The 25,499-nt window shown below is 55.1% G+C and overlaps 1 protein-coding gene across 3 annotated transcripts; it reads left to right on the top strand.

Moving 5' to 3' along the window:
• The first annotated feature begins 13,049 nt into the window (after positions 1-13,049).
• On the top strand, positions 13,050-18,273 carry LOC141967291 (uncharacterized). 3 transcript variants are annotated; one of them, XM_074920938.1, is made up of 4 exons: positions 13,079-13,162; positions 17,433-17,656; positions 17,830-17,885; positions 18,012-18,273. In XM_074920938.1, exons 1-4 carry the CDS (start codon positions 13,083-13,085, stop codon positions 18,213-18,215), a joined length of 564 nt encoding a protein of 187 aa, XP_074777039.1. In that variant the 5' UTR covers positions 13,079-13,082; the 3' UTR covers positions 18,216-18,273. The 3 variants fall into 3 exon arrangements, 2 of the variants coding, with proteins under 2 accessions (XP_074777039.1, XP_074777030.1); XM_074920929.1 differs by having other exon boundaries at positions 17,830-18,273; XR_012634680.1 differs by lacking the exons at positions 17,433-17,656; positions 17,830-17,885; positions 18,012-18,273 and adding an exon at positions 14,253-15,196 and having other exon boundaries at positions 13,050-13,162.
• The last annotated feature ends 7,226 nt before the right edge of the window (positions 18,274-25,499 follow it).

The raw sequence follows: 25,499 nt of genomic DNA, 5'->3' as shown, positions 1-25,499 counted from the left end.
GCCAAGCTGCTTTTTGATGGCACGCAGATGGTGACAAATACCCGGGTGGCCGCTGACTTGAGGGAAACACAGAGGAGGGCAGAGGAGGCAGAGCTGAAGCTGCAGAGGTAAGAGACTGCACCGCGGGTCGGCGCTGCTGGGAAGGATGTTGGTGCAGCTTTCTGAGGACATCCTAATGCTGGTCATCCAGAAACACTTGGCAGTTAGGGCTGTGCTGTTCAGAAGGAAAATCTAGGCACCTCCAGGTCCCACCTGCTGTCACGTCCTGCTCCGAAGAGGGAGACAAGTGACGTAGATTCATAAATCCCCAACGGAGCAGAGATTGGTGAGACAAGTCTCAAAGTGCAGACATAAACATTTCTTCATTTCCCACAGTGTGTTGACTGGATACACAATAACTGACTAAGTGAAGAACAAATTATGGCAAGGGATATGATACGCCTTGCGTCCCTTAATGATAACAAGGGGGAAAAGAGAAGAAGAGAGAGAGAGATGGGAAGAGAGGGAGAGAGATCACCAGTCCAGGTTCCTGCGCTGGTTCTGCCAAGGAGGGTTCAGGGATGCATCCACCTGCTTCACTTCTTCACTCGCTCATCACCGTTATCCTTGGCCCCCCCCCCATTTATACACGCTTTCCTCGGGTCCTTCCCCCAGATTGATCTACATATCACGTGTCATAGGTGTGGGGAGGGGCAAGGCGCTTCGTGGGGTGCTGTAATTAGCATGATCTCGTTAGTCTTTATTAGCATATTCAGGGATGTCAACTTTAATACACGTTTTGTGGATAATGAAGCAAAGATCGCTCACGGGACAGATGCCCCTTGAAACTGTCACCGAAATCCGGGATAAAAATAACTTCTCGACTCCAGTGTGATGCAGATAAGCAGACACTTCTTTACTGACGGCCGGACGTGTAGGGGAGCGCTCTCACCAACAACACGTGCCAGGCACCAGAATCACACACCTTATCTAGAACTTACTCATCCATATTCATTAAGTCTTCATACATAAGCATGCAACTTCCAGGAAATCATTCACATATTCTCCTCCTATTTCCGATTCTGCGCAGTAGAGGTTAGAAATGTCTAGAAATGGCTCTGGGTGTAATGGGAGCAGGTGGTCCGTGAGCCGGGGGTCGCCATCTCCCCCTGCCGGAATTACCTTTTGCTTAAGGACACGGTTTTCTTGGCAGGTACCTGCCAGCTGTTACGGTCACTGCCCTCAGTTCCCGTTCATCCTGGACCTTGACAGCTACTTGCATTCTTCTAGTCCTGTACATGTATTATAAATCAGGTTACAAATCACCTCGTGTTTCGTTACCTGGGTTCTAACCGTTCCTACTAAACAGTTGTGACCAGTCCCTTCAGCCTTGGTACGGGGCTGTACAGGGGATTTTAGAGGAGCAGTCAGTTGCTAGATTCAAACTACAATAAATGTAAAATTATTTTTACTAAAATATCCCTTAATTCTATGCTTATATTAAAATCAAACACAATTTAATTTCAGTTGATAATAAAATCAGTAACATTTCCCCCCTTTGAAGGTGTTGAAAATCATTTCAATACTTTCACACTTTTATTCATTTTCATCTTTGAGGCCAAAGTTTGTCTTGCCAGATGATGGTGGTGGCGCGCTGTAGCCTGGTGGCATAGTGGGTACTTCTCTCATCATTCTACGATATATTGCAGCCTATTAGTAAACTGTATGTTACCAACATAATCATCAACAGGACAGTTCATAGCAAAAACAGAATTTTGATTAAGGATTTCAGCCAAGAGCTCAAATTCTATCCTAATCCACTAAAAATGTTTCCTAGCCGATCTTCTGACATATCTTCTTGAATGGTTTCTGTTTCTTTTCCGATTTTGCCTCACAGATCTAAATCCTGTTCTACATCCTGTGTAACATTCGGGATATGAATGCAGCAATGGTCCAATCTGTCTTTGCGATATCCACACACTCCATGCTCTTTCAACAGAAGCATGTCTAGTGCCATCCTGTTTTGAAGTGTCATTCTAGAAGTTACCTGTAATTGGATGTTTAATTCTTGAAATCCTTTTCTTGTAACATCGGCCAATTTTTCTCCTTGTCCTGTTAAGTGATAAAGCCATTCTCTATTCCTGTAGGACGCTATTGGGTTCAAACAGACTCTAAAGCCCAGCCAATTTTTTACTCCTGTTGTTGGTTCATTCCAAGCGTCATCATCCGTTTCAGACCTTTTGATTCGTTGTAATTTTAAATTTTCCAGGGATCCCTTGAGTGGTGATTTCTTCCCAATCGGACACAGTGTTGGCAGGCCTAAAGTAATTTGTTTCACCTTACCATCTACCGGTAAGTGGGTTGTCCGGGTGCCATCACTTAATGCCCAAACTAAATGCCCTGGGCTCTGAATGGCAGATTTCTTACAACTAGAGGAGTATCCTCTTCTGGGTGTAAAGAGACTAGTCATGGTGAGGTTATTATGAACACCTCGACAATAACAGCCAAACTTTAAAGCAGCTGCCAAATGAGGAATTCTTTGAATTATTAAGTCTGCATTGCTGCAATCATACACCCTTTCACATTTCTACCATGGTACTACATGTCCCTTTCCTTGTCGGGTAGTGCCTTTGTCTACTGTCGGGGGAAGGATTGCAAACACGCCTTTAATCCAGGTACTGTCCCAAGTTTTTAATTTTAATCTACCCGTTTGAACTCTTTTCCTGGTTACTGGATTGTTTTTCAAACATACGTCACATTTTGCAGTTATTAATTTAGCCATGTCTATCATCTTGACAGATAAAACTTGTTTTTGTAAAGAAGTTACTAAAGCTTCTGCTCCCTAATGACATTCTTGAGGTTTGGTTTGCATTCTTTCTTTTATTAACAAAGGTGGAACTACTGCTCGTCTGTGAGGGGTTACTGTTTTGGAGGGAATTAATGCCATTTGAAATATTCGTTCTCTTGCTGTCCGGTCGGCCAAATTACTTCTAGCAATTTCTTTTGTGTTCCTAATTAGGTGTGCTTTACAGTGCATGATTGCTACCTGATTTGGTTTTTGAACTGCTTGTAATAATTGTCAAATGTAATTTTGATGCATAATATTTGATCCCTGAGAGGACAGTAATTTTTTTTTTTTTTTCCACAAAGCTCCATGGACATGTACCACCCCAAGAGCATACTTTGAGTCTGTCCAGGTATTTACTTTCTTCGTTTCCCTTAGTTCTAAGGTTCGAATCAAAGCAATGAGTTCTGATCTCTAAGCTGATGTGGCACTCGTCAGTGCCTTTGCCTCTCTAACTGTGGTGTCTGTTGTTACCGCATGCCCAGCGTATCGAACTCCTTGCTCCATAAAGCTGCTGCCATCTGTGTACAATTCCCAGTCTGGTTGCTCCAAGGGTACATCCTTCAGATCTTCTCGACTGGAATAAACATACTCGATAGCAGCCAAGCAGTCCTGCTCCAGTGGCTCTTCTTCCTGTGTGGAACTTAAAAACACTGCAGGATTTACCAGGTTAGTTGTTTTTAGACTCACACCATCTTGTTCAGCCAGTACTACCTGGTACTTCATCATTCAGCTCAGAGACAGCCAATGTCCCCCCTTCTGTTCTAAACCAGTTATCACCGTCTGTGGGACACAGACTGTTATTGTGCTTCCCAAAGTTAATTTCTGAGCTGCCTGTGTGAGCATCACTGTTGCAGCCACAGCTCGAAGGCAGTTTGGGCACCCTTTGCTCCCCGTGTCCAGTTGTTTAGAGAAGTATCCGACAGGTCGTTTCCAGCTTCCCGTCTTCTGAGTCAGCACACCCAGTGCCAGGCGTTGTCTTTCGTGAGCCAACAGCTCACAGCCTTTGGTGATGTCCAGAAGTCCTAAGGCAGGCGCAGGCATTAAAGCGGTTCAGTTCTGTGACAGCCCGTTGTTGCTGTGGGCCCCATGTCGAAGGAGAGTTCTTCGGGCCTCATGTAGCAGTTTAGCTGTCAGACCATAACTCATGATCCAGAGGCGGCACCACCCTGTCATTCCTAAGAATGCTCTGAGTTCATGAATATTTTCGGGCTCACATGGCTTCTCAGTGTTCTGTTCCTAATTGCCGCTGCCCTTCTGAAATCTCAAAGTCCAAATATATCACAGTCTGACAAGCTATTTGGGCGCTTTTTTTTTTTTTTTCCCCCCCCGGCTACCTTGTACCCATTCGGTGCCAGAAAATTAAAAAGATCTATTGTTACCTGTATGTAGGTAAATCTTTTTTTTTTCTGTAGCAATCAGTGTGTCATCCACATATTGTAAAAGCAAATGTCCAGGTGTTGGTTTGTCCTGTTTCCGTGTTTCAAGCTCTTTTGCCAGCTGATTTCCAAAAATTATCGGGCTATTTCTAAATCCTTGGGGTAGTCTTGTCCATGTCAGCTGCATCTTTGTCCTGTTTGTGGATTTTCCCACTCGAAAGCAAACAATTTTCTGTTTTCCTTCTCCAAGGCATACAAAAGAAAGCATCTTTTAAATCCAGCACTGTAAACCACTGATAAGTCTCCTTTAAAGCTGTTAACAGCGTGCAAGGATTTGCTGCTACAGGATATATACCCTTAACTATGTGATTCACTGCTCTGAAGTCTTGCACTAACCTATATTCACCCGACGGTTTTCTGACTGGTAGAATGAGAGTTTTATCCTCAGATTCACACTCCTCCAAGAGTTTATATTTCAAAAATTATCAATCAGTTTCTTTCTTATATCTGGTACCGATTGTTCTATAAAAATCCAAGCCAATTATATCTGAGCTGCCTCAGTTTCTACTTTCAAATCAGTATTTATTCTTTCTGGCAGCTTCTTTTAGTCTTCCCAGAAACGCTGAGGGAGATTCATTCTTATCTTGTCTCACCTCATACAATTTAGACCAGTTCAGAAACCTAGGCATGGCGTGTTTAACTCCATGTAAAACCCATTTCTGATACCGACTCAGTCTTTCTCTGTGCTCCACATTATTTGGATCCCCACTGCGGATCCCCAGACAGAAAGTTCTGCTCTAATATTCCACCTGCTGTCCCACTCAATACAGTCACTTCTGCCTGTGCTTTGCCAGCCTCCAATACCATCTGTTTTTTTCTGTATCATCTAACACATTAGCTAAAATCACCTGTAAATCACTCCAGTCCGGGTTCTGTGTTCTGATGATAGTATCTGCCACTCTGCCTGTTCTCTCCGGATCCTCTCTGTACACTCCTGCTGCCTGCTTCCAAGCCATCGAATCCGTCACTGAAAAGGCACTTTCACATACACCGGCCCATCGTTGCCAGCTCCCTGCCGCAGGGGAGCTATTGTTTGTACCTGCTGCCGAGTTCTTTCGAGATGCAGGGGTATGAATTACAACCTCAGACGGCCCTTCATCCACATCCTCTAGTCCGCTACTCTCAGGTTCCTCTACCTGTTCTCTATATTCTCGCCCCCGATGCCGTTCTCCCTGTGGAGGGGATATATCTAATTCTGGCCCTCCATCCTTTTCAGTAGAAGCAATTCTTTCCTTCAAACAATCTTTTCAAGTTCACATGTTGAACAACACTTTTTCACCTTTTTATCGTCAAAAGTTATAGCCATTACTAAATTATCCCTACTAATCAGCTTACATTCTTTCTGCCAATCCTTCCTTTGTCTTAAATAGGAAAAAAAAAAAATCAACATACGGCACTTCATTTCCCTTCTCTTCTACAAAACAGCATTAACTGCAGAATGGTATTATAATGCAGTGTCCCATTCACGAGCCATTTTCCCTGATCACCCAGAGTATACAGAGGCCACCAGCGATTACAATATTCAATCATCTGACTTTTCCTCAAATCATCATGTACCTCTCCCCAGTGTGCTAACAAACATCCTAACGGAGAAGTTTTCAGAACTTTGTCATTTGCAGCCAGATTACACATCCTTTTGCTTTTAAACAAACGAGTCAGCGTAGATGCCATGGTTCAGTTACTTTGTTAACACAATATACAATCGATCACTCGCTCAAGCCTATCGCTTCGTCCTTCTCCGGCTGCACCCCGCGCGGGATAACAGAACCGCGGATCCGAACCCCACACCCGCTTCGTGCTCAGTTGCACGTCTCACGCTCACAAACACGCTCACACCTTTCTACAGTTACTACGACAAACAAAGGTATATAACACAATACAACACAATTCTTAATTACCGTACAATATTCAATTGACGAAACAACCAGTACCACAACTGAGTGCATAAAAACTTTTAACTTCCAATTAAATGCACTCCTTCTGAGAACTCTACAGCGTATAGGGTCTCTTGTTTCCAAATCCAGCTGTCCAACCCTGCAATAGCTTTCGCTTGTGTCTTACGGGCAGAGGCCTCGGCTTCCAATACACGAGGATCCTCTAGCCCAACCCTGCGCAGCTTTCGCCGCGTCTGACAGGCAGGCTTGTACAGTGGGACTCTAACCCGCTCCTACTGGTGGGACTCTAACCCACTTATCCCAGTACAAAAGAGAAGTGTCTTACCAAAATCCAGGGGACGTCGCGGAGAGCCGCATGGATCGGGGATCGATGGGTGTCCCCGAGAAATCCTCGGTGCCGGCTGGAACCGATCAGGTCCCCGACTCCTCCGGTCTCTCAGCGAGGTCCCATCTGGGGTGCCAGAAACTGTCCCCGAAATCCGGGATGAAGATAACTTACCGACTCCAATGTGATGCAGATAAGCAGACACTTGTTTATTGACGGCCGGGTGCGCGGGTGCGTGCTCTCACCAACAACGCACACCAGTCACAAGAATTATACAGTTTCTATATTATTCATTCATACATATTCATTAAGTATTCATACCTAAACACAAGAATTCCTGGAAATCATTATCATACTTCCCTCCTACTTCCGATTCTGCGCACTGAAGCTTAGAAATGTCTAGAAATGAGTCTGGGGTGTGATTTGGGTCGGTGGCCCATGAGTCGGTGGTCGCGATCTCCCCCTGCCGGAATTACCCATTACCCAGTTTCACTGTTCCTTGGCAGAGATCTGTAAACTGTGACAGTTCATTCTCCCCAGTTCTCATTACTCTCAGGTTGTGGTACTTCTGAGGCATTATCCAATGTATTCTAGGTAATAAATTACTTCTGTGTCTAGACATCTCCAACAACTTCAAACAGAATTATTTTCAATTCTAAATCTAATTCCCTAAGCAGTATCTAGGTGTACCTAGTAAATGATTACTGACCAATTCTTCGGCCTTGGTACAGGGCTATACAGAGGAATTCACAGTAGCATTGGTTTCTGGTTAGATGTGCAAAATGCAAGATGTAAACATGTAACCCTACTAAAATATTTCTGTATTCATACTGGAATCAAACATTATTAATTGTAATAATTCTGATTGGTGTCAAATCAGTGACAGGGGGCCAAGGAGGGCAACGGCATCCTGGCTTGTGTCAGCACTGGCGTGGCCAGCAGGGCCAGGGAAGGGATCTGAGCCCTGGGCTCGGCACTGGGGAGGCCGCCCCTCGATTCCTGGGTTCAGTTTTGGGCCCCTCACCCCAAAAAGGCCATTGAATGACTCGAGCGTGGCCAGAGAAGGGCAACGGAGCTGGGGCAGGGTCTGGAGCACAGGTCTGCTGGGGAGCGGCTGGGGGAACTGGGGGGGTTCAGTCTGGAGCAGAGGAGGCTGAGGGGAGACCTCCTGGCCCTCTGCAACTCCCTGCCAGGAGGGGGCAGAGAGGGGGGATGAGTCTCTGGAGCCAAGGCCCCAGCGCCAGGCCCCGAGGGAATGGCCTCAAGCTGCCCAGGGCAGGGTCAGGCTGGCTCTGAGGAAGGATTTCTGTGCAGAAGGGGCTGTTGGGCGTTGGAATGGGCTGCCCAGGGCAGGGGGGAGTCCCCGGGATCCCTGGAGGGGTTGAAGAGTCGGGCTGAGCCAGCGCTGAGGGATCTGGGGGAGTTGGGAACGGTCGAGCACCCTGGCCGAGATGCTGTGCGTAGTGATGTTCACTGAGGTGTACTTCGTGCTCGGCGCCATGTTTGCCCAGTGGCTCTGGGTATGTGACGGCTGCACCGCGCTGTGGTGGGGAGTGGGATGGGGTGGGTGGGGTGAGGGGCTGTGGGGGTGATGTGGCCTGGGAGCTGCTCCCGTCTCACCCAGCTCTTGGTGTCCTGCAGAGTTCAAGGCAGAAGGCAAAGCATGGGACAGCTGACGCCAAGATGGAGAAGAGCAAACAACCGACCCTGCAGAAATGGTGAGTGCTGGGGGAGGCCCCAGATCCTGCCCCAGACCCTCAGCCCGTGCCCTGCCCGCGCTGGGCAGCCCTGCCCGTCCCGCCGGAGGGGCCGCGGTGCAGCAGGTTCACCTCCCTCTCTCCTCCCCTGCAGTGCCAGCGCGACGTTGCCGAGCATAGAGCGCCTCTGCCCGCTACTGTGGTCACCATCGCTGAGCTCCCTCCCGATGAGCAGCTCCAGTTCTGCGGACACCGTCTGCTCCTTCCCGGAGCCCTGCCCCGGTGCCACGGCAGATCTGGCGGCACAAGAGCGCTCAGGACCCGCCCAGACCCCCAAGGATGATCAGGCGCTGGTGGAGAATCTGGGACCAGCCCTGGGCCAGGACCCCCCACTGGAGAGGTCAGCTGGGACCAGTCAAGGGCAGGTCTCTGGGGATGAGGGCGAAGTGGCACACAGACCCAGGGACGTGGAGCCAGACCCTGACACCCCCGTGACCATGGGCAGCACCATCTGGGCGGCGCCGGGCGGGAGCAGCCCAGCGGAGCCCAGTCCCCAGCAGCGGGTGCCCACGGGCAGGATGCGTGCCTGGGTGGCCCCGGGGCTGTGCAAGGGGGGCCGTGCCCTGCGGGAGTCCCGTGCCCAGCTCTGCAGGCGTGTCAGCGCCTGGTGGAAACGGGACCGGCAGTGCTGCTGCAGGTGCTCCCGCAAGCCCCTGAGGCAAAATTATCCCTGACTGCAGCGGGCAGCCTGGAGAGAGCAGTTGGGGGTGTAGGGCTGGGGAAGTCCCTGCAATGACCCCACCTGAAAAATAAAATATCTTAAAATATCTTTCCTCCATCCCTGGTGCCGTGGTTCTTCCACACAGCCCTTGATGCGCGCCCTCCCCCGTCCCTTTGCCAAACCTCCCCTTTGGGTCCCTTGCTGACCCCCCGCCTCTGCCGGGTCTCCCCCAGGTCCTGGCTCTGGGACGGGGACGTTTGCTTGGCCCAGAGCTGCTCCTGCCAGAGCAGGCAGGGACTGTGCCTGCCTGCACCCTGCTCCTGCCTCCTGCCCCCTCCAGAGCCCGGGGGCTGCGGGGCACCCACTGCAGGAACAGGGGGACCGCACACGTCGGGTCTTTGCCTCTTTTCACCTGGAACACATTCGCTCAACAGTAAAGGTCTTTACTGTCAGGCAGGAATTCTTCCTGGCAGCGCTGGGCGCACTCGCTGTTACCGTCAGTTTGGCCTCACAAGAACCGCCGAAGGCTCAGCTGGAAGCTGTAGAAGGCAGGCAGGCTGTGCTGCAGCGCTGGGTGCTGGGGGGATCGTTCCACCCAAGGGCCGTGCCGAAAGACAAGGGCACGCTTCTCCTGTCACAGCAAAGCAGCGAATATTCCTGTCATTTCCGACACGTACGCACCGATTCCCAGAGGACCGACTGCCCGTGCCAGTGCGTTGTTTGGGGGAGAGTCCCTGCGGGGCTTCCCCAGGTGTCTGCTGGTTTCTCTGCCCTCCCCGGGATGGACCCGTCAGAGGTGCAAACATGAGGTCCTTGGGCACAATCCTGTGCGAGGCCCCTCACAGCTCTGAGCCCCAACTGCGGGCAGGCAGGAGGCAGCAGCTCCCCCCTTTTCCTGAGACTTTGCACTCAAATCCCAGCTCTCAGGACTCCAAACCCAAACCACCTTTTGGCAGAAAAAGAGCCGCCGTGGCTGTGGCAGAAGAGTCAGAGGTCCCTCGGCCGGAGCTGATCCGGCCGTTCCCTGAGCCAGCGCTAATCAGCACGTGCAAGTATGGAAGCGCAGGCTGTGGCAGGTGTCCCCCCCAGTGAAGATCGGGCTCCATGGCCGCTGGAGCGGAGCAGCTCCTGATTGCCTTTGCTCTCGGGGCTTCCCGGCAGTTGGGGCCTTTGGCCAACGGGAGCCGCTACGGGGCACAGGTCAGATTGGGGCTGGGTGTCAATGGAGCCCTGGGGCAGCCATTTTGAGCTCCTCCCCTCGGGCAGCCATTTTGAGCTCCTCCCCTGGAGCAGCTCGCTGCCGTCGGTCGAGGACTCTCCCCTGGGGTCGGGACGTCGCCCAAGGAAGCTCCTCCAGGTGATCTGGGTCGGGGCGCTGCCCTGAGCAGGTCCTCGAGGTGGAGAGCCCTCGCTTGTCAGGTGAGTGATCAAGCGTTTGGGGTGGCCGTTAAACCCCACAGAGTTCTTTGTTCTGCGTTCTGGGGTGCCGTTGAACCCTGGAAAGCTGTTCTGTTCTCCGCGCACAGACATTCGAACCTGCAATTTACGGAGAGCTAGTTTCCTGCGCTCGTCGTAATTTGTCATTATTTTGGTGGGGGGCTGTCTAATTGAGAGCAGCCGTAAGGCCCGCGCTCCTCCCGCTGAGGCCGCCGCGGGCTCAACCCGAACCCCCCCACTCCTCACCCCGGGGAAGGCCCTTCCCCCGGCGCGGGGAGCAGCACGAGGTCGGGGCCGCCGGGCTCCGGCTGCGCGTTCACCCCCCGGCGGCCGGGCTCGAGCGGGCTGTCGGAGAAGCCCCGATCGCTGCCGCCCGTGTGTGCGGGCGGCACCAGGCGGCGGCGCGGCCCGGCCCGGCGGCGCAGAGGACACGGGGCCCCGCGGCCGTCGCTGCCCCGCAGCCCGGCCCGAGCCCCGCGCTCGCGCCCGCCCCTCGCGGCCGCCGCCGCCCGGCGCGGGAGCGGGAACGGGCGCCGCCGTTTGCCCGGCGCCGCCGTTTGCCCGGCGCCGCCGTTTGCCCGGCGCCGCCGTTTGCCCGGCGCCGCCGTTTGCCCGGCGCCGCCGTTTGCCCGGCGCCGCCGTTTGCCCGGCGCCGCCGTTTGCCCGGCGCCGCCGTTTGCCCGGCGCCGCCGTTTGCCCGGCGCCGCCGGGGCCGGTCCGGCCGCGCCGCGCATGCGCTGTGTCTGCGGGGCCGCGTGAGGCGGGGAGCCGGCGCGGAGGCGGCTCGGCGGGGCCCGGCCCCGGCCCTCAGCCCCCGCGGCCCCGACCCCGGCGCCGAGGAGCGCGTCGCCGCCCGCCGCCCTCGCGTCGCCGCCCTCCTCGATGCCGAGCCCCGGCGAGAAGCGGCGCTCGTCCCCGGTGCCCCGGCTGCGTGGGCCTGACCCCCAGCCGCCCCCGCCGCCCAGATCGGAGCCGGGTCCAGGCCCCTCCCTGCCCCGGACCGGCACCAAGTCCCTCACCTTCTCCCCACAGCCCGGTTCAGGTCACAGATGATCTCCCCTCCCCAGAACGGTGCCGGGCTTGATGCCCCCACCCCCAGGCCGGGGCCGGTTCCACATCCTGCGCCCCGAGCTGGCAGCCAGTCCTGACCCCAGCCCGGGCCAGCACAGGCTCAGAGACCGACTCCAGGTGTCAGAATATCCCCTGTCCCACAACGGCACTGGGGCCAGGACCCCTACCAAAAACTGGCGGGGGGCAGCCACCCGATGTGGCCTTGCCAGCCTTCACGGGACCCGGGATCTCTCCCCAAACTGGCCTTGGCGCTCCCCTGAATCCCAAGCCAGAGACGCTCCCCGTTCTCTGCCAGATATTAGGAGCACGGGGACCTCCCGATGTCTGCTCATCCCAAAGGCAAGGACATCCCCGCCCTGTCCGAGGCACAGCACTGAGGCAGCAATACCCCCTTCCCCAAGAGATTCCCCTGCCATGGACCCGCTGCCCCCCTGGACAAAATCTGCATCAGACTAGTGGCATCCTGGAGCAGGCTGCTGTTCCCAGACCTGGGGCTCACCAGCCATGGCACACACCTTTCCCCGAAGCAGGACTGAAGTGGGGGCCTCTCCCAAGCCTTAGAGGCCCCTCCAGCCTGGGGGATATTGGGCCATGGGATCAGTGCCAATGCTGGAATGGCTCCGGACAGAAGCTGGCTGTCTTCATGGCCAAGCCGGGGTCCCCCCCAGCCACCTAAGGGCTGCCCCCTGACAGCCTCTGCCCCATGCCTGCCCCATCCCCACCTGGAAAGCAAACAGAGGCTGAGCCTCCCCAGCCTTGTGCTGAAGCAGTAACTAGCCTTGGGCTGCAGTCCCAGATGTAGAAAAAGAAGCCTGGACGCTGTTTTCCCTCTGGGCGGCTGTCCCCACCTTTCCTGCCTCCTTTCTGCATCTGCAGGGACCTGCTGGCCTGGGACTAAGCCTGCTGAGGGGAAGAGAGAGCAGAGTGTGCTGCGCTGAACCATGCAGTCTGGGTTGGGATGCCGGATTCAAGGGCGTCCCCGAGCATGATGTGGTGTAAAATGTTCAGTCTTATTCCCTCTTCTGCCCCAGGGAGGCCCTTGGAGAAGATGTGGAGCCAAAAGTGCCTGAGGAGGAGGAGGAGGAGGAAGAGCAGAGGAAGAGCCACAAGCACATTGAGGAGTGCAGGCAGGTGTGGCGGTAGGAGGGGAAGATCCTCTTGGGTCCCTGATATTTGGCTTTACCCTTCTTTTAGCTTTGTACAGTGCTTAGTGTCACACAGCAGCATTTATGTGAGAAGCAGCAGGGACAGGAACTCCTCAGGACTGGGTGGTGGGGGATTTGGGGGCTGGATCCTAGGGGTAGGATTTCCCGTGGATTGTAAGGGCGTAGGAGTGACGCCAAGCATCCAAACCAAAACCCCGCCGTGCCTAACCGCATCTGCACGCACGGGGGAAGTGAGAGAGGGGGGTGCTCTGAGCGTGTTCCTCTTGGCGCTGATGGCCTGCGGGGCTTTCCAGGAGAGGGAGGCCCGCGGGTGCTCATCGATCCTGCCGTAGCAGGAAGACAGAGCTTAGGGCTCCACACAGGCACCTCAGCATGGGGACAGGAGCCAGACCCTGGGCAGGCAGGGTTCCTGCAGCATCCCTCCCTCCAGAACGCAGGTCTTTGGGTGTGAAATGTGTGCCGCTTCCTTCACAGAGGCTGGCCAAGCTGCTCTTTGATGGCACGCAGATGGTGACAAATACCCGGGTGGCCGCTGACTTGAGGGAAACACAGAGGAGGGCAGAGGAGGCAGAGCTGAAGCTGCAGAGGTAAGAGACTGCACCGCGGGTCGGCGCTGCTGGGAAGGATGTTGGTGCAGCTTTCTGAGGACATCCTAATGCTGGTCATCCAGAAACACTTGGCAGTTAGGGCTGTGCTGTTCAGAAGGAAAATCTAGGCACCTCCAGGTCCCACCTGCTGTCACGTCCTGCTCCGAAGAGGGAGACAAGTGACGTAGATTCATAAATCCCCAACGGAGCAGAGATTGGTGAGACAAGTCTCAAAGTGCAGACATAAACATTTCTTCATTTCCCACAGTGTGTTGACTGGATACACAATAACTGACTAAGTGAAGAACAAATTATGGCAAGGGATATGATACGCCTTGCGTCCCTTAATGATAACAAGGGGGAAAAGAGAAGAAGAGAGAGAGAGATGGGAAGAGAGGGAGAGAGATCACCAGTCCAGGTTCCTGCGCTGGTTCTGCCAAGGAGGGTTCAGGGATGCACCCACCTGCTTCACTTCACTTCTTCACTCGCTCATCACCGTTATCCTTGCCCCCCCCCCCATTTATACACGCTTTCCTCGGGTCCTTCCCCCAGATTGATCTACATATCACGTGTCATAGGTGTGGGGAGGGGCAAGGCGCTTCGTGGGGTGCTGTAATTAGCATGATCTCGTTAGTCTTTATTAGCATATTCAGGGATGTCAACTTTAATACACGTTTTGTGGATAATGAAGCAAAGATCGCTCACGGGACAGATGCCCCTTGAAACTGTCACCGAAATCCGGGATAAAAATAACTTCTCGACTCCAGTGTGATGCAGATAAGCAGACACTTCTTTACTGACGGCCGGACGTGTAGGGGAGCGCTCTCACCAACAACACGTGCCAGGCACCAGAATCACACACCTTATCTAGAACTTACTCATCCATATTCATTAAGTCTTCATACATAAGCATGCAACTTCCAGGAAATTATTAACTATTTAACTAATTTATTTAACCAATAATTTAACTAATTTATTTAACTAATTTATTTAATTATTTTACTAAAATATCCCTTAATTCTATACTTATATTAAAATCAAACACAATTTAATTTCAGTTGATAATAAAATCAGTAACAAAACTTTACAGGATGCCCCAGAGCAGAACCGTCCTGTCTCCTCAGGGCTCCCTCCTCCAGCCGCATCCTGTGCTGTCCAGGCGAGTTTTCTCCCACGAGTCACACAAGAGATGAGCAAGTGCTGACCTCGAGCACCAAGCCTGCGTTATCCAGACTCCACAGTACCCACCCCGTGTCTCTAGTTTTGTTACTTGGGAGTGCTGGAGACATTTCTTGGAAAGGCTCGGAGGGCCCCTGCCCCCCCCCATCCCTTGTCTTTACCAAGTTTACCCTCCGGCTGCTTCTCTCAGTCCTTGTTTCGGGGGTTACAAGTCGTCTCCGACACCTGCCCCCGTGGGATCTTCACAGAGCTCTGCAGGTCAAGGCTGGCAGCTTCCCCAGGTGCCACTGCAGTACTACACACTGTCTGCTTTCTGATCTCCTCCTGCCCGTGCTCATTTGAGAGATGAGGTATTCAGGTTTTTGCAGTGAGAGTGGTCAGGTGCTAGGGCAGGGTGTTGTAGAGACCTTCCTCCCTGGAGATACTCAGCACACGCCTGGAGAAGGCCCTGTGTGACCTGCTCTGATGTTGCAGTTAATCCTGCTGTGAGCGGGAGCCAGCGATTTCCCCAAACCGTTCCAGCCTCGGTTGTTGTCTGATCCACTCCGTGTGCCTCCCTGGGGGAAACCTGTCCTGCTTCACTGGAGGAGTCCCCAAGGGACCGGCTCCTTCCTTCAGCCCTGTCCCCAGGACTCAGACCAGCTAGCAAACAGAGTCCTTGCTCCTGCTGCCTTTGGAGGGCGCTGCAGGAACAGTTTATGGGAGGCTGGCTGTAGCAAGACCGGTGTCCCTTGCTCTGATGGTTTTCCAGTGGGAATTTCATGAAGGAACCAGGTGCTGTGTGCCAGTTCCACGTCCTGCACCCCGAGCTGGCAGCCAGTCCTGACCCCAGCCCGGGCCAGCACAGGCTCAGAGACCGACTCCAGGTGTCAGAATTTCAGAAAAGAGGCAAAGACCCGACGTGTGCGGTCCCCCTGTTCCTGCAGTGGGTGCCCCGCAGCCCCCGGGCTCTGGAGGGGGCAGGAGGCAGGAGCAGGGTGCAGGCAGGCACAGTCCCTGCCTGCTCTGGCAGGAGCAGCTCTGGGCCGAGCAAACGTCCCCGTCCCGGAGCCAGGACCTGGGGGAGACCCGGCAGAGGCGGGGGGTCAGCAAGGGACCCAAAGGGGAGGTTTGGCAAAGGGGACAGGGGAGGGCGCGCATCAAGGGCTGTGTGGAAGAACCACGGCACCAGGGATGGAGGAAAGATATTTTAAGATAGTTTATTTTTCAGGTGGGTGCTCTCTCCAGGCTGCCCCTTGGAATCAGTTACAGTTTTGCCTCAGGGGCTTGCGGGAGCACCTGCAGCAGCACTGCCGGTCCCGTTTGCACCAGGCATGACACGCCTGCAGAGCTGGGCACGGGACTCCCGCAGGGCACGGCCCCCCTTGCACAGCCCCCGGGCCGCCCAGGCACGCATCCTGCCCGTGGGCACCCGCTGCTGGGGACTGGGCTCCACTGGGCTGCTCCCGCCCGGCGCCGCCCAGATGGTGCTGCCCATGGTCACGGGGGGGGCTGCTGCCCGACATCATGGGGCCGCTCACGTCCAAGTTTATGGGGCTGCTCCTGTCTATCTTCAGGGATTCCATGTTTGGAATCCTTCTCTCCTCTCCATACTCAGCCTTGTCGCTGTCCCTGTACGGCACAGGCAGCTCCACTCCATTGGCCTTGAGCCATATTGTGACCAACAGCATCCACTGGCCGGTGTGGTGACTGTTGGGGTCCAGCTCCACATCCCTGGGTGTCTGCGCGTTGTAGCCCTCATTGCCAGGGACCTGCTCTTGACTGGTCCCTGCTGACCTCTCCAGTGGGGGGCCCAGGGCTGGTCCCAGGTTCTTCACCAGCACCTGATCATCCTTGGGGGACTGGGCATGTCCCGAGCACGCTTGTGCTGCCAGCTCTGCCATGGCAGCAGGGCAGGACTCCAGGAAGGAGCAGACGGTGTCCACGGGACTGGAGCTGCTCATCGGGAGGGAGCTCAGCGATGATGACCGGCGTAGCGGGCAGAGGCGCTCTGTGCTCGGCAACGTCGCGCTGGCACTGCAGGGGAGGAGAGAGGGAGGTGAACCTGCTGCACCGCGGCCCCTCCGGCGGGACGGGCAGGGCACGGGCTGAGGGTCTGGGGCAGGATCTGGGGCCTCTTCCAGCACTCGCCATTTCTGCAGGGTCGGTTTGCTCTTCTCCAGCTCTTCTCCCTTCTGCCTTGAGCTCTGCAGGACACCAAGAGCTGGGTGAGACGGGAGCAGCTCCCAGGCCACATCACCCCCACAGCCCCTCACCCCACCCACCCCATCCCACTCCCCACCACAGCGCGGTGCAGCCGTCACATACCCAGAGCCGTTGGGCTGCCAACACGGCGCCGAGCAGGAAGCTCATCTCCGTGAGCATCAGTAGCCAGAGCATCTCGGCCGGGGTGAGCCCGTTGCCACAGGCCGTGGCTGCTGGCCCAGTGCGGCCGCGGCCTTTTATATTGGGGCAGGCGGGCGCAGCCCCTGTGTAACCTCACACCAAAACTCAGCGCGGGGCCGTCGCACCCCTCACCGTCAGCCCGGCGCCCCCAGACCCCGCTGCCATCCCGTCCCACAGAAACGTCCCCAGCACCGCAGCTGTGACAGCTGCACCAGACAGCCCAGACCCGTCCCCGTCCTCCCGTGCTGGGCTCCCCCTGCCCACGCTCCCCCCAGTCCCACCTTTTCTGGCGCGGGGCTCCTTACGCCTCTGCCACCGTGTTGGCCGGGAGGGCTTTGGCCTGAAACTGGTGGTCGCCGGGCAGTGCCTTGTCCCCACGGGCGGAGGAAGCAAGCAGCCGATTCAATGTGAATGCTAGAGCAAGCTTCAACTTTATTGAAAGAAATCACCCCTTATATAAGCACTCTACAATAATCGTGCACACTACTCACAAATCTGTTGGATGCATGTAACAGGCTACATTATAATATCCCAGCCCCTTGTGACATTTCAGATATTTCACAACATCGTCCCTCTTCTGGCCTGCCTTTTTTCCCAAGGTTGTTTTTACCATCAAGGCCACTGTGTACCTCAGTTTCTCTCTGTTAACATAACAGTCCTTTGTAAGCATAACTGTACCCTGGGTTGTTTCCTTTGTTTACCTCAGATGGCTGCAATCAGCTCCTGCAGAGACCCACGGCCTTGCTCTCTGCAAGCCGTTCTCCAACAAGGAAAGGTCTTTACTGTCGGGCAGGAATTCTTCATCGCCGCCCTGGGCCCACAGCCATGGAGGGTTCCAACAGCCTCACCTCGGCAGACATCTTCCCACTGTTCATGCTCCTCCTGCCGCCCCTCCTGTTCGTCGGCGTGTTGATGGTCGAGTGGCTCTGGGTATGTGACGGCTGCACTGTGCTGTGCCGGGGGGTGGGATGGCGTGGGGAGGTGTTGGGGGGCTGTGGGGCTGATGTGGTGTGGGGGGGTTGGGGATGCTGTGGGGGGTTGTGGGGTGTACGGTGTGGGTCTGGGAGCTGCCTCTGTCTCACTCAGCTCTTGGTGTCCTGCAGAGCTCAAGGCAGAAGGGAGAAGAGCTGGAGAAGACCAAACCCACATTGAAGAAATGGTGGGTGCTGGCAGAGACCCCAGATCCTGCCCCAGACCCTCAGCCCGTGCCCTGCCCGCGCCGGGCAGCCCTGCCCGTCCCGCCGGAGGGGCCGCGGTGCAGCAGGTTCACCTCCCTCCCCTGCAGTGCCAGCGTGAAGGAACCGAGCGCCTGTGCCCGCTACCCCGGACATCGTCCCCGAGCTCCCTCTCAGCGAGCAGCCCTGCCCCGGTGCCATGGCGGAGCTGGCGGCGCAGAAGTGCCGGGGACCCGCCCAGTCCCCCAAGGATGACAACAACGCTGGTTCCAGAGGAGCAACGGGCACCCCGGAGACAGCAGTTGGGGGTGTAGGACAGGAACCTCCCTGGGGCGACCCCACCTGAACAATAAAAGAATTATCTTTCCTCCATTCCTGGTGCCGTGGTCCTTCCACCCAGCCCTTGATGCGCGCCCTCCCCTGTCCCCTTTGCCAAACCTCCCCTTTGGGTCCCTTGCTGACCCCCCGCCTCTGCCGGGTCTCCCCCAGGTCCTGGCTCCGAGCTCCCCCGGGCTTGGTCACCTCTGTCCGGCCCCGTGTCCGTAGGCACCGTGACAGGGACGTTTGCTTGGCCCAGAGCTGCTCCTGCCAGAGCAGGCAGGGACTGTGCCTGCCTGCACCCTGCTCCTGCCTCCTGCCCCCTCCAGAGCCCGGGGGCTGCGGGGCACCCACTGCAGGAACAGGGGGACCGCACACGTCGGGTCTTTGCCTCTTTTCACCTGGAACACATTCGCTCAACAGTAAAGGTCTTTACTGTCAGGCAGGAATTCTTCCTGGCAGCGCTGGGCGCACTCGCTGTTACCGTCAGTTTGGCCTCACAAGAACCGCCGAAGGCTCAGCTGGAAGCTGTAGAAGGCAGGCAGGCTGTGCTGCAGCGCTGGGTGCTGGGGGGATCGTTCCACCCAAGGGCCGTGCCGAAAGACAAGGGCACGCTTCTCCTGTCACAGCAAAGCAGCGAATATTCCTGTCATTTCCGACACGTACGCACCGATTCCCAGAGGACCGACTGCCCGTGCCAGTGCGTTGTTTGGGGGAGAGTCCCTGCGGGGCTTCCCCAGGTGTCTGCTGGTTTCTCTGCCCTCCCCGGGATGGACCCGTCAGAGCTGCAAACATGAGGTCCTTGGGCACAATCCTGTGCGAGGCCCCTCACAGCTCTGAGCCCCAACTGCGGGCAGGCAGGAGGCAGCAGCTCCCCCCTTTTCCTGAGACTTTGCACTCACAAATCCCAGCTCTCAGGACTCCAAACCCAAACCACCTTTTGGCAGAAAAAGAGCCGCCGTGGCTGTGGCAGAAGAGTCAGAGGTCCCTCGGCCGGAGCTGATCCGGCCGTTCCCTGAGCCAGCGCTAATCAGCACGTGCAAGTATGGAAGCGCAGGCTGTGGCAGGTGTCCCCCCCAGTGAAGATCGGGCTCCATGGCCGCTGGAGCGGAGCAGCTCCTGATTGCCTTTGCTCTCGGGGCTTCCCGGCAGTTGGGGCCTTTGGCCAACGGGAGCCGCTACGGGGCACAGGTCAGATTGGGGCTGGGTGTCAATGGAGCCCTGGGGCAGCCATTTTGAGCTCCTCCCCTCGGGCAGCCATTTTGAGCTCCTCCCCTGGAGCAGCTCGCTGCCGTCGGTCGAGGACTCTCCCCTGGGGTCGGGACGTCGCCCAAGGAAGCTCCTCCAGGTGATCTGGGTCGGGGCGCTGCCCTGAGCAGGTCCTCGAGGTGGAGAGCCCTCGCTTGTCAGGTGAGTGATCAAGCGTTTGGGGTGGCCGTTAAACCCCACAGAGTTCTTTGTTCTGCGTTCTGGGGTGCCGTTGAACCCTGGAAAGCTGTTCTGTTCTCCGCGCACAGACATTCGAACCTGCAATTTACGGAGAGCTAGTTTCCTGCGCTCGTCGTAATTTGTCATTATTTTGGTGGGGGGCTGTCTAATTGAGAGCAGCCGTAAGGCCCGCGCTCCTCCCGCTGAGGCCGCCGCGGGCTCAACCCGAACCCCCCCACTCCTCACCCCGGGGAAGGCCCTTCCCCCGGCGCGGGGAGCAGCACGAGGTCGGGGCCGCCGGGCTCCGGCTGCGCGTTCACCCCCCGGCGGCCGGGCTCGAGCGGGCTGTCGGAGAAGCCCCGATCGCTGCCGCCCGTGTGTGCGGGCGGCACCAGGCGGCGGCGCGGCCCGGCCCGGCGGCGCAGAGGACACGGGGCCCCGGCGCCGCCGTTTGCCCGGCGCCGCCGTTTGCCCGGCGCCGCCGTTTGCCCGGCGCCGCCGTTTGCCCGGCGCCGCCGTTTGCCCGGCGCCGCCGTTTGCCCGGCGCCGCCGTTTGCCCGGCGCCGCCGTTTGCCCGGCGCCGCCGTTTGCCCGGCGCCGCCGGGGCCGGTCCGGCCGCGCCGCGCATGCGCTGTGTCTGCGGGGCCGCGTGAGGCGGGGAGCCGGCGCGGAGGCGGCTCGGCGGGGCCCGGCCCCGGCCCTCAGCCCCCGCGGCCCCGACCCCGGCGCCGAGGAGCGCGTCGCCGCCCGCCGCCCTCGCGTCGCCGCCCTCCTCGATGCCGAGCCCCGGCGAGAAGCGGCGCTCGTCCCCGGTGCCCCGGCTGCGTGGGCCTGACCCCCAGCCGCCCCCGCCGCCCAGATCGGAGCCGGGTCCAGGCCCCTCCCTGCCCCGGACCGGCACCAAGTCCCTCACCTTCTCCCCACAGCCCGGTTCAGGTCACAGATGATCTCCCCTCCCCAGAACGGTGCCGGGCTTGATGCCCCCACCCCCAGGCCGGGGCCGGTTCCACATCCTGCGCCCCGAGCTGGCAGCCAGTCCTGACCCCAGCCCGGGCCAGCACAGGCTCAGAGACCGACTCCAGGTGTCAGAATATCCCCTGTCCCACAACGGCACTGGGGCCAGGACCCCTACCAAAAACTGGCGGGGGGCAGCCACCCGATGTGGCCTTGCCAGCCTTCACGGGACCCGGGATCTCTCCCCAAACTGGCCTTGGCGCTCCCCTGAATCCCAAGCCAGAGACGCTCCCCGTTCTCTGCCAGATATTAGGAGCACGGGGACCTCCCGATGTCTGCTCATCCCAAAGGCAAGGACATCCCCGCCCTGTCCGAGGCACAGCACTGAGGCAGCAATACCCCCTTCCCCAAGAGATTCCCCTGCCATGGACCCGCTGCCCCCCTGGACAAAATCTGCATCAGACTAGTGGCATCCTGGAGCAGGCTGCTGTTCCCAGACCTGGGGCTCACCAGCCATGGCACACACCTTTCCCCGAAGCAGGACTGAAGTGGGGGCCTCTCCCAAGCCTTAGAGGCCCCTCCAGCCTGGGGGATATTGGGCCATGGGATCAGTGCCAATGCTGGAATGGCTCCGGACAGAAGCTGGCTGTCTTCATGGCCAAGCCGGGGTCCCCCCCAGCCACCTAAGGGCTGCCCCCTGACAGCCTCTGCCCCATGCCTGCCCCATCCCCACCTGGAAAGCAAACAGAGGCTGAGCCTCCCCAGCCTTGTGCTGAAGCAGTAACTAGCCTTGGGCTGCAGTCCCAGATGTAGAAAAAGAAGCCTGGACGCTGTTTTCCCTCTGGGCGGCTGTCCCCACCTTTCCTGCCTCCTTTCTGCATCTGCAGGGACCTGCTGGCCTGGGACTAAGCCTGCTGAGGGGAAGAGAGAGCAGAGTGTGCTGCGCTGAACCATGCAGTCTGGGTTGGGATGCCGGATTCAAGGGCGTCCCCGAGCATGATGTGGTGTAAAATGTTCAGTCTTATTCCCTCTTCTGCCCCAGGGAGGCCCTTGGAGAAGATGTGGAGCCAAAAGTGCCTGAGGAGGAGGAGGAGGAGGAAGAGCAGAGGAAGAGCCACAAGCACATTGAGGAGTGCAGGCAGGTGTGGCGGTAGGAGGGGAAGATCCTCTTGGGTCCCTGATATTTGGCTTTACCCTTCTTTTAGCTTTGTACAGTGCTTAGTGTCACACAGCAGCATTTATGTGAGAAGCAGCAGGGACAGGAACTCCTCAGGACTGGGTGGTGGGGGATTTGGGGGCTGGATCCTAGGGGTAGGATTTCCCGTGGATTGTAAGGGCGTAGGAGTGACGCCAAGCATCCAAACCAAAACCCCGCCGTGCCTAACCGCATCTGCACGCACGGGGGAAGTGAGAGAGGGGGGTGCTCTGAGCGTGTTCCTCTTGGCGCTGATGGCCTGCGGGGCTTTCCAGGAGAGGGAGGCCCGCGGGTGCTCATCGATCCTGCCGTAGCAGGAAGACAGAGCTTAGGGCTCCACACAGGCACCTCAGCATGGGGACAGGAGCCAGACCCTGGGCAGGCAGGGTTCCTGCAGCATCCCTCCCTCCAGAACGCAGGTCTTTGGGTGTGAAATGTGTGCCGCTTCCTTCACAGAGGCTGGCCAAGCTGCTCTTTGATGGCACGCAGATGGTGACAAATACCCGGGTGGCCGCTGACTTGAGGGAAACACAGAGGAGGGCAGAGGAGGCAGAGCTGAAGCTGCAGAGGTAAGAGACTGCACCGCGGGTCGGCGCTGCTGGGAAGGATGTTGGTGCAGCTTTCTGAGGACATCCTAATGCTGGTCATCCAGAAACACTTGGCAGTTAGGGCTGTGCTGTTCAGAAGGAAAATCTAGGCACCTCCAGGTCCCACCTGCTGTCACGTCCTGCTCCGAAGAGGGAGACAAGTGACGTAGATTCATAAATCCCCAACGGAGCAGAGATTGGTGAGACAAGTCTCAAAGTGCAGACATAAACATTTCTTCATTTCCCACAGTGTGTTGACTGGATACACAATAACTGACTAAGTGAAGAACAAATTATGGCAAGGGATATGATACGCCTTGCGTCCCTTAATGATAACAAGGGGGAAAAGAGAAGAAGAGAGAGAGAGATGGGAAGAGAGGGAGAGAGATCACCAGTCCAGGTTCCTGCGCTGGTTCTGCCAAGGAGGGTTCAGGGATGCATCCACCTGCTTCACTTCACTTCTTCACTCGCTCATCACCGTTATCCTTGCCCCCCCCCCCATTTATACACGCTTTCCTCGGGTCCTTCCCCCAGATTGATCTACATATCACGTGTCATAGGTGTGGGGAGGGGCAAGGCGCTTCGTGGGGTGCTGTAATTAGCATGATCTCGTTAGTCTTTATTAGCATATTCAGGGATGTCAACTTTAATACACGTTTTGTGGATAATGAAGCAAAGATCGCTCACGGGACAGATGCCCCTTGAAACTGTCACCGAAATCCGGGATAAAAATAACTTCTCGACTCCAGTGTGATGCAGATAAGCAGACACTTCTTTACTGACGGCCGGACGTGTAGGGGAGCGCTCTCACCAACAACACGTGCCAGGCACCAGAATCACACACCTTATCTAGAACTTACTCATCCATATTCATTAAGTCTTCATACATAAGCATGCAACTTCCAGGAAATCATTCACATATTCTCCTCCTATTTCTGATTCTGCGCAGTAGAGGTTAGAAATGTCTAGAAATGGCTCTGGGTGTAATGGGAGCAGGTGGTCCGTGAGCCGGGGGTCGCCATCTCCCCCTGCCGGAATTACCTTTTGCTTAAGGACACGGTTTTCTTGGCAGGTACCTGCCAGCTGTTACGGTCACTGCCCTCAGTTCCCGTTCATCCTGGACCTTGACAGCTACTTGCATTCTTCTAGTCCTGTACATGTATTATAAATCAGGTTACAAATCACCTCGTCTTTCGTTACCTGGGTTCTAACCGTTCCTACTAAACAGTTGTGACCAGTCCCTTCAGCCTTGGTACGGGGCTGTACAGGGGATTTTAGAGGAGCAGTCAGTTGCTAGATTCAAACTACAATAAATGTAAAATGATTTTTACTAAAATATCCCTTAATTCTATACTTATATTAAAATCAAACACAATTTAATTTCAGTTGATAATAAAATCAGTAACATTTCCCCCCTTTGAAGGTGTTGAAAATCATTTCAATACTTTCACACTTTTATTCATTTTCATCTTTGAGGCCAAAGTTTGTCTTGCCAGATGATGGTGGTGGCGCGCTGTAGCCTGGTGGCATAGTGGGTACTTCTCTCATCATTCTACGATATATTGCAGCCTATTAGTAAACTGTATGTTACCAACATAATCATCAACAGGACAATTCATAGCAAAAACAGAATTTTGATTAAGGATTTCAGCCAAGAGCTCAAATTCTATCCTAATCCACTAAAAATGTTTCCTAGCCGATCTTCTGACATATCTTCTCGAATGGTTTCTGTTTCTTTTCCGATTTTGCCTCACAGATCTAAATCCTGTTCTCCATCCTGTGTAACATTCGGGATATGAATGCAGCAATGGTCCAATCTGTCTTTGCGATATCCACACACTCCATGCTCTTTCAACAGAAGCATGTCTAGTGCCATCCTGTTTTGAAGTGTCATTCTAGAAGTTACCTGTAATTGGATGTTTAATTCTTGAAATCCTTTTCTTGTAACATCGGCCAATTTTTCTCCTTGTCCTGTTAAGTGATAAAGCCATTCTCTATTCCTGTAGGACGCTATTGGGTTCAAACAGACTCTAAAGCCCAGCCAATTTTTTACTCCTGTTGTTGGTTCATTCCAAGCGTCATCATCCGTTTCAGACCTTTTGATTCGTTGTAATTTTAAATTTTCCAGGGATCCCTTGAGTGGTGATTTCTTCCCAATCGGACACAATGTTGGCAGGCCTAAAGTAATTTGTTTCACCTTACCATCTACCGGTAAGTGGGTTGTCCGGGTGCCATCACTTAATGCCCAAACTAAATGCCCTGGGCTCTGAATGGCAGATTTCTTACAACTAGAGGAGTATCCTCTTCTGGGTGTAAAGAGACTAGTCATGGTGAGGTTATTATGAACACCTCGACAATAACAGCCAAACTTTAAAGCAGCTGCCAAATGAGGAATTCTTTGAATTATTAAGTCTGCATTGCTGCAATCATACACCCTTTCACATTTCTACCATGGTACTACATGTCCCTTTCCTTGTCGGGTAGTGCCTTTGTCTACTGTCGGGGGAAGGATTGCAAACACGCCTTTAATCCAGGTACTGTCCCAAGTTTTTAATTTTAATCTACCCATTTGAACTCTTTTCCTGGTTACTGGATTGTTTTTCAAACATACGTCACATTTTGCAGTTATTAATTTAGCCATGTCTGTCATCTTGACAGATAAAACTTGTTTTTGTAAAGAAGTTACTAAAGCTTCTGCTCCCTAATGACATTCTTGAGGTTTGGTTTGCATTCTTTCTTTTATTAACAAAGGTGGAACTACTGCTCGTCTGTGAGGGGTTACTGTTTTGGAGGGAATTAATGCCATTTGAAATATTCGTTCTCTTGCTGTCCGGTCGGCCAAATTACTTCTAGCAATTTCTTTTGTGTTCCTAATTAGGTGTGCTTTACAGTGCATGATTGCTACCTGATTTGGTTTTTGAACTGCTTGTAATAATTGTCAAATGTAATTTTGATGCATAATATTTGATCCCTGAGAGGACAGTAATTTTTTTTTTTTTTTCCACAAAGCTCCATGGACATGTACCACCCCAAGAGCATACTTTGAGTCTGTCCAGGTATTTACTTTCTTCGTTTCCCTTAGTTCTAAGGTTCGAATCAAAGCAATGAGTTCTGAT

This window comes from Athene noctua, chromosome 1 (genome assembly GCF_965140245.1).
Source record: "Athene noctua chromosome 1, bAthNoc1.hap1.1, whole genome shotgun sequence".
NCBI classification, from domain to species: domain Eukaryota; kingdom Metazoa; phylum Chordata; class Aves; order Strigiformes; family Strigidae; genus Athene; species Athene noctua.
This window is presented reverse-complemented; position numbering and strand designations above follow the sequence as displayed.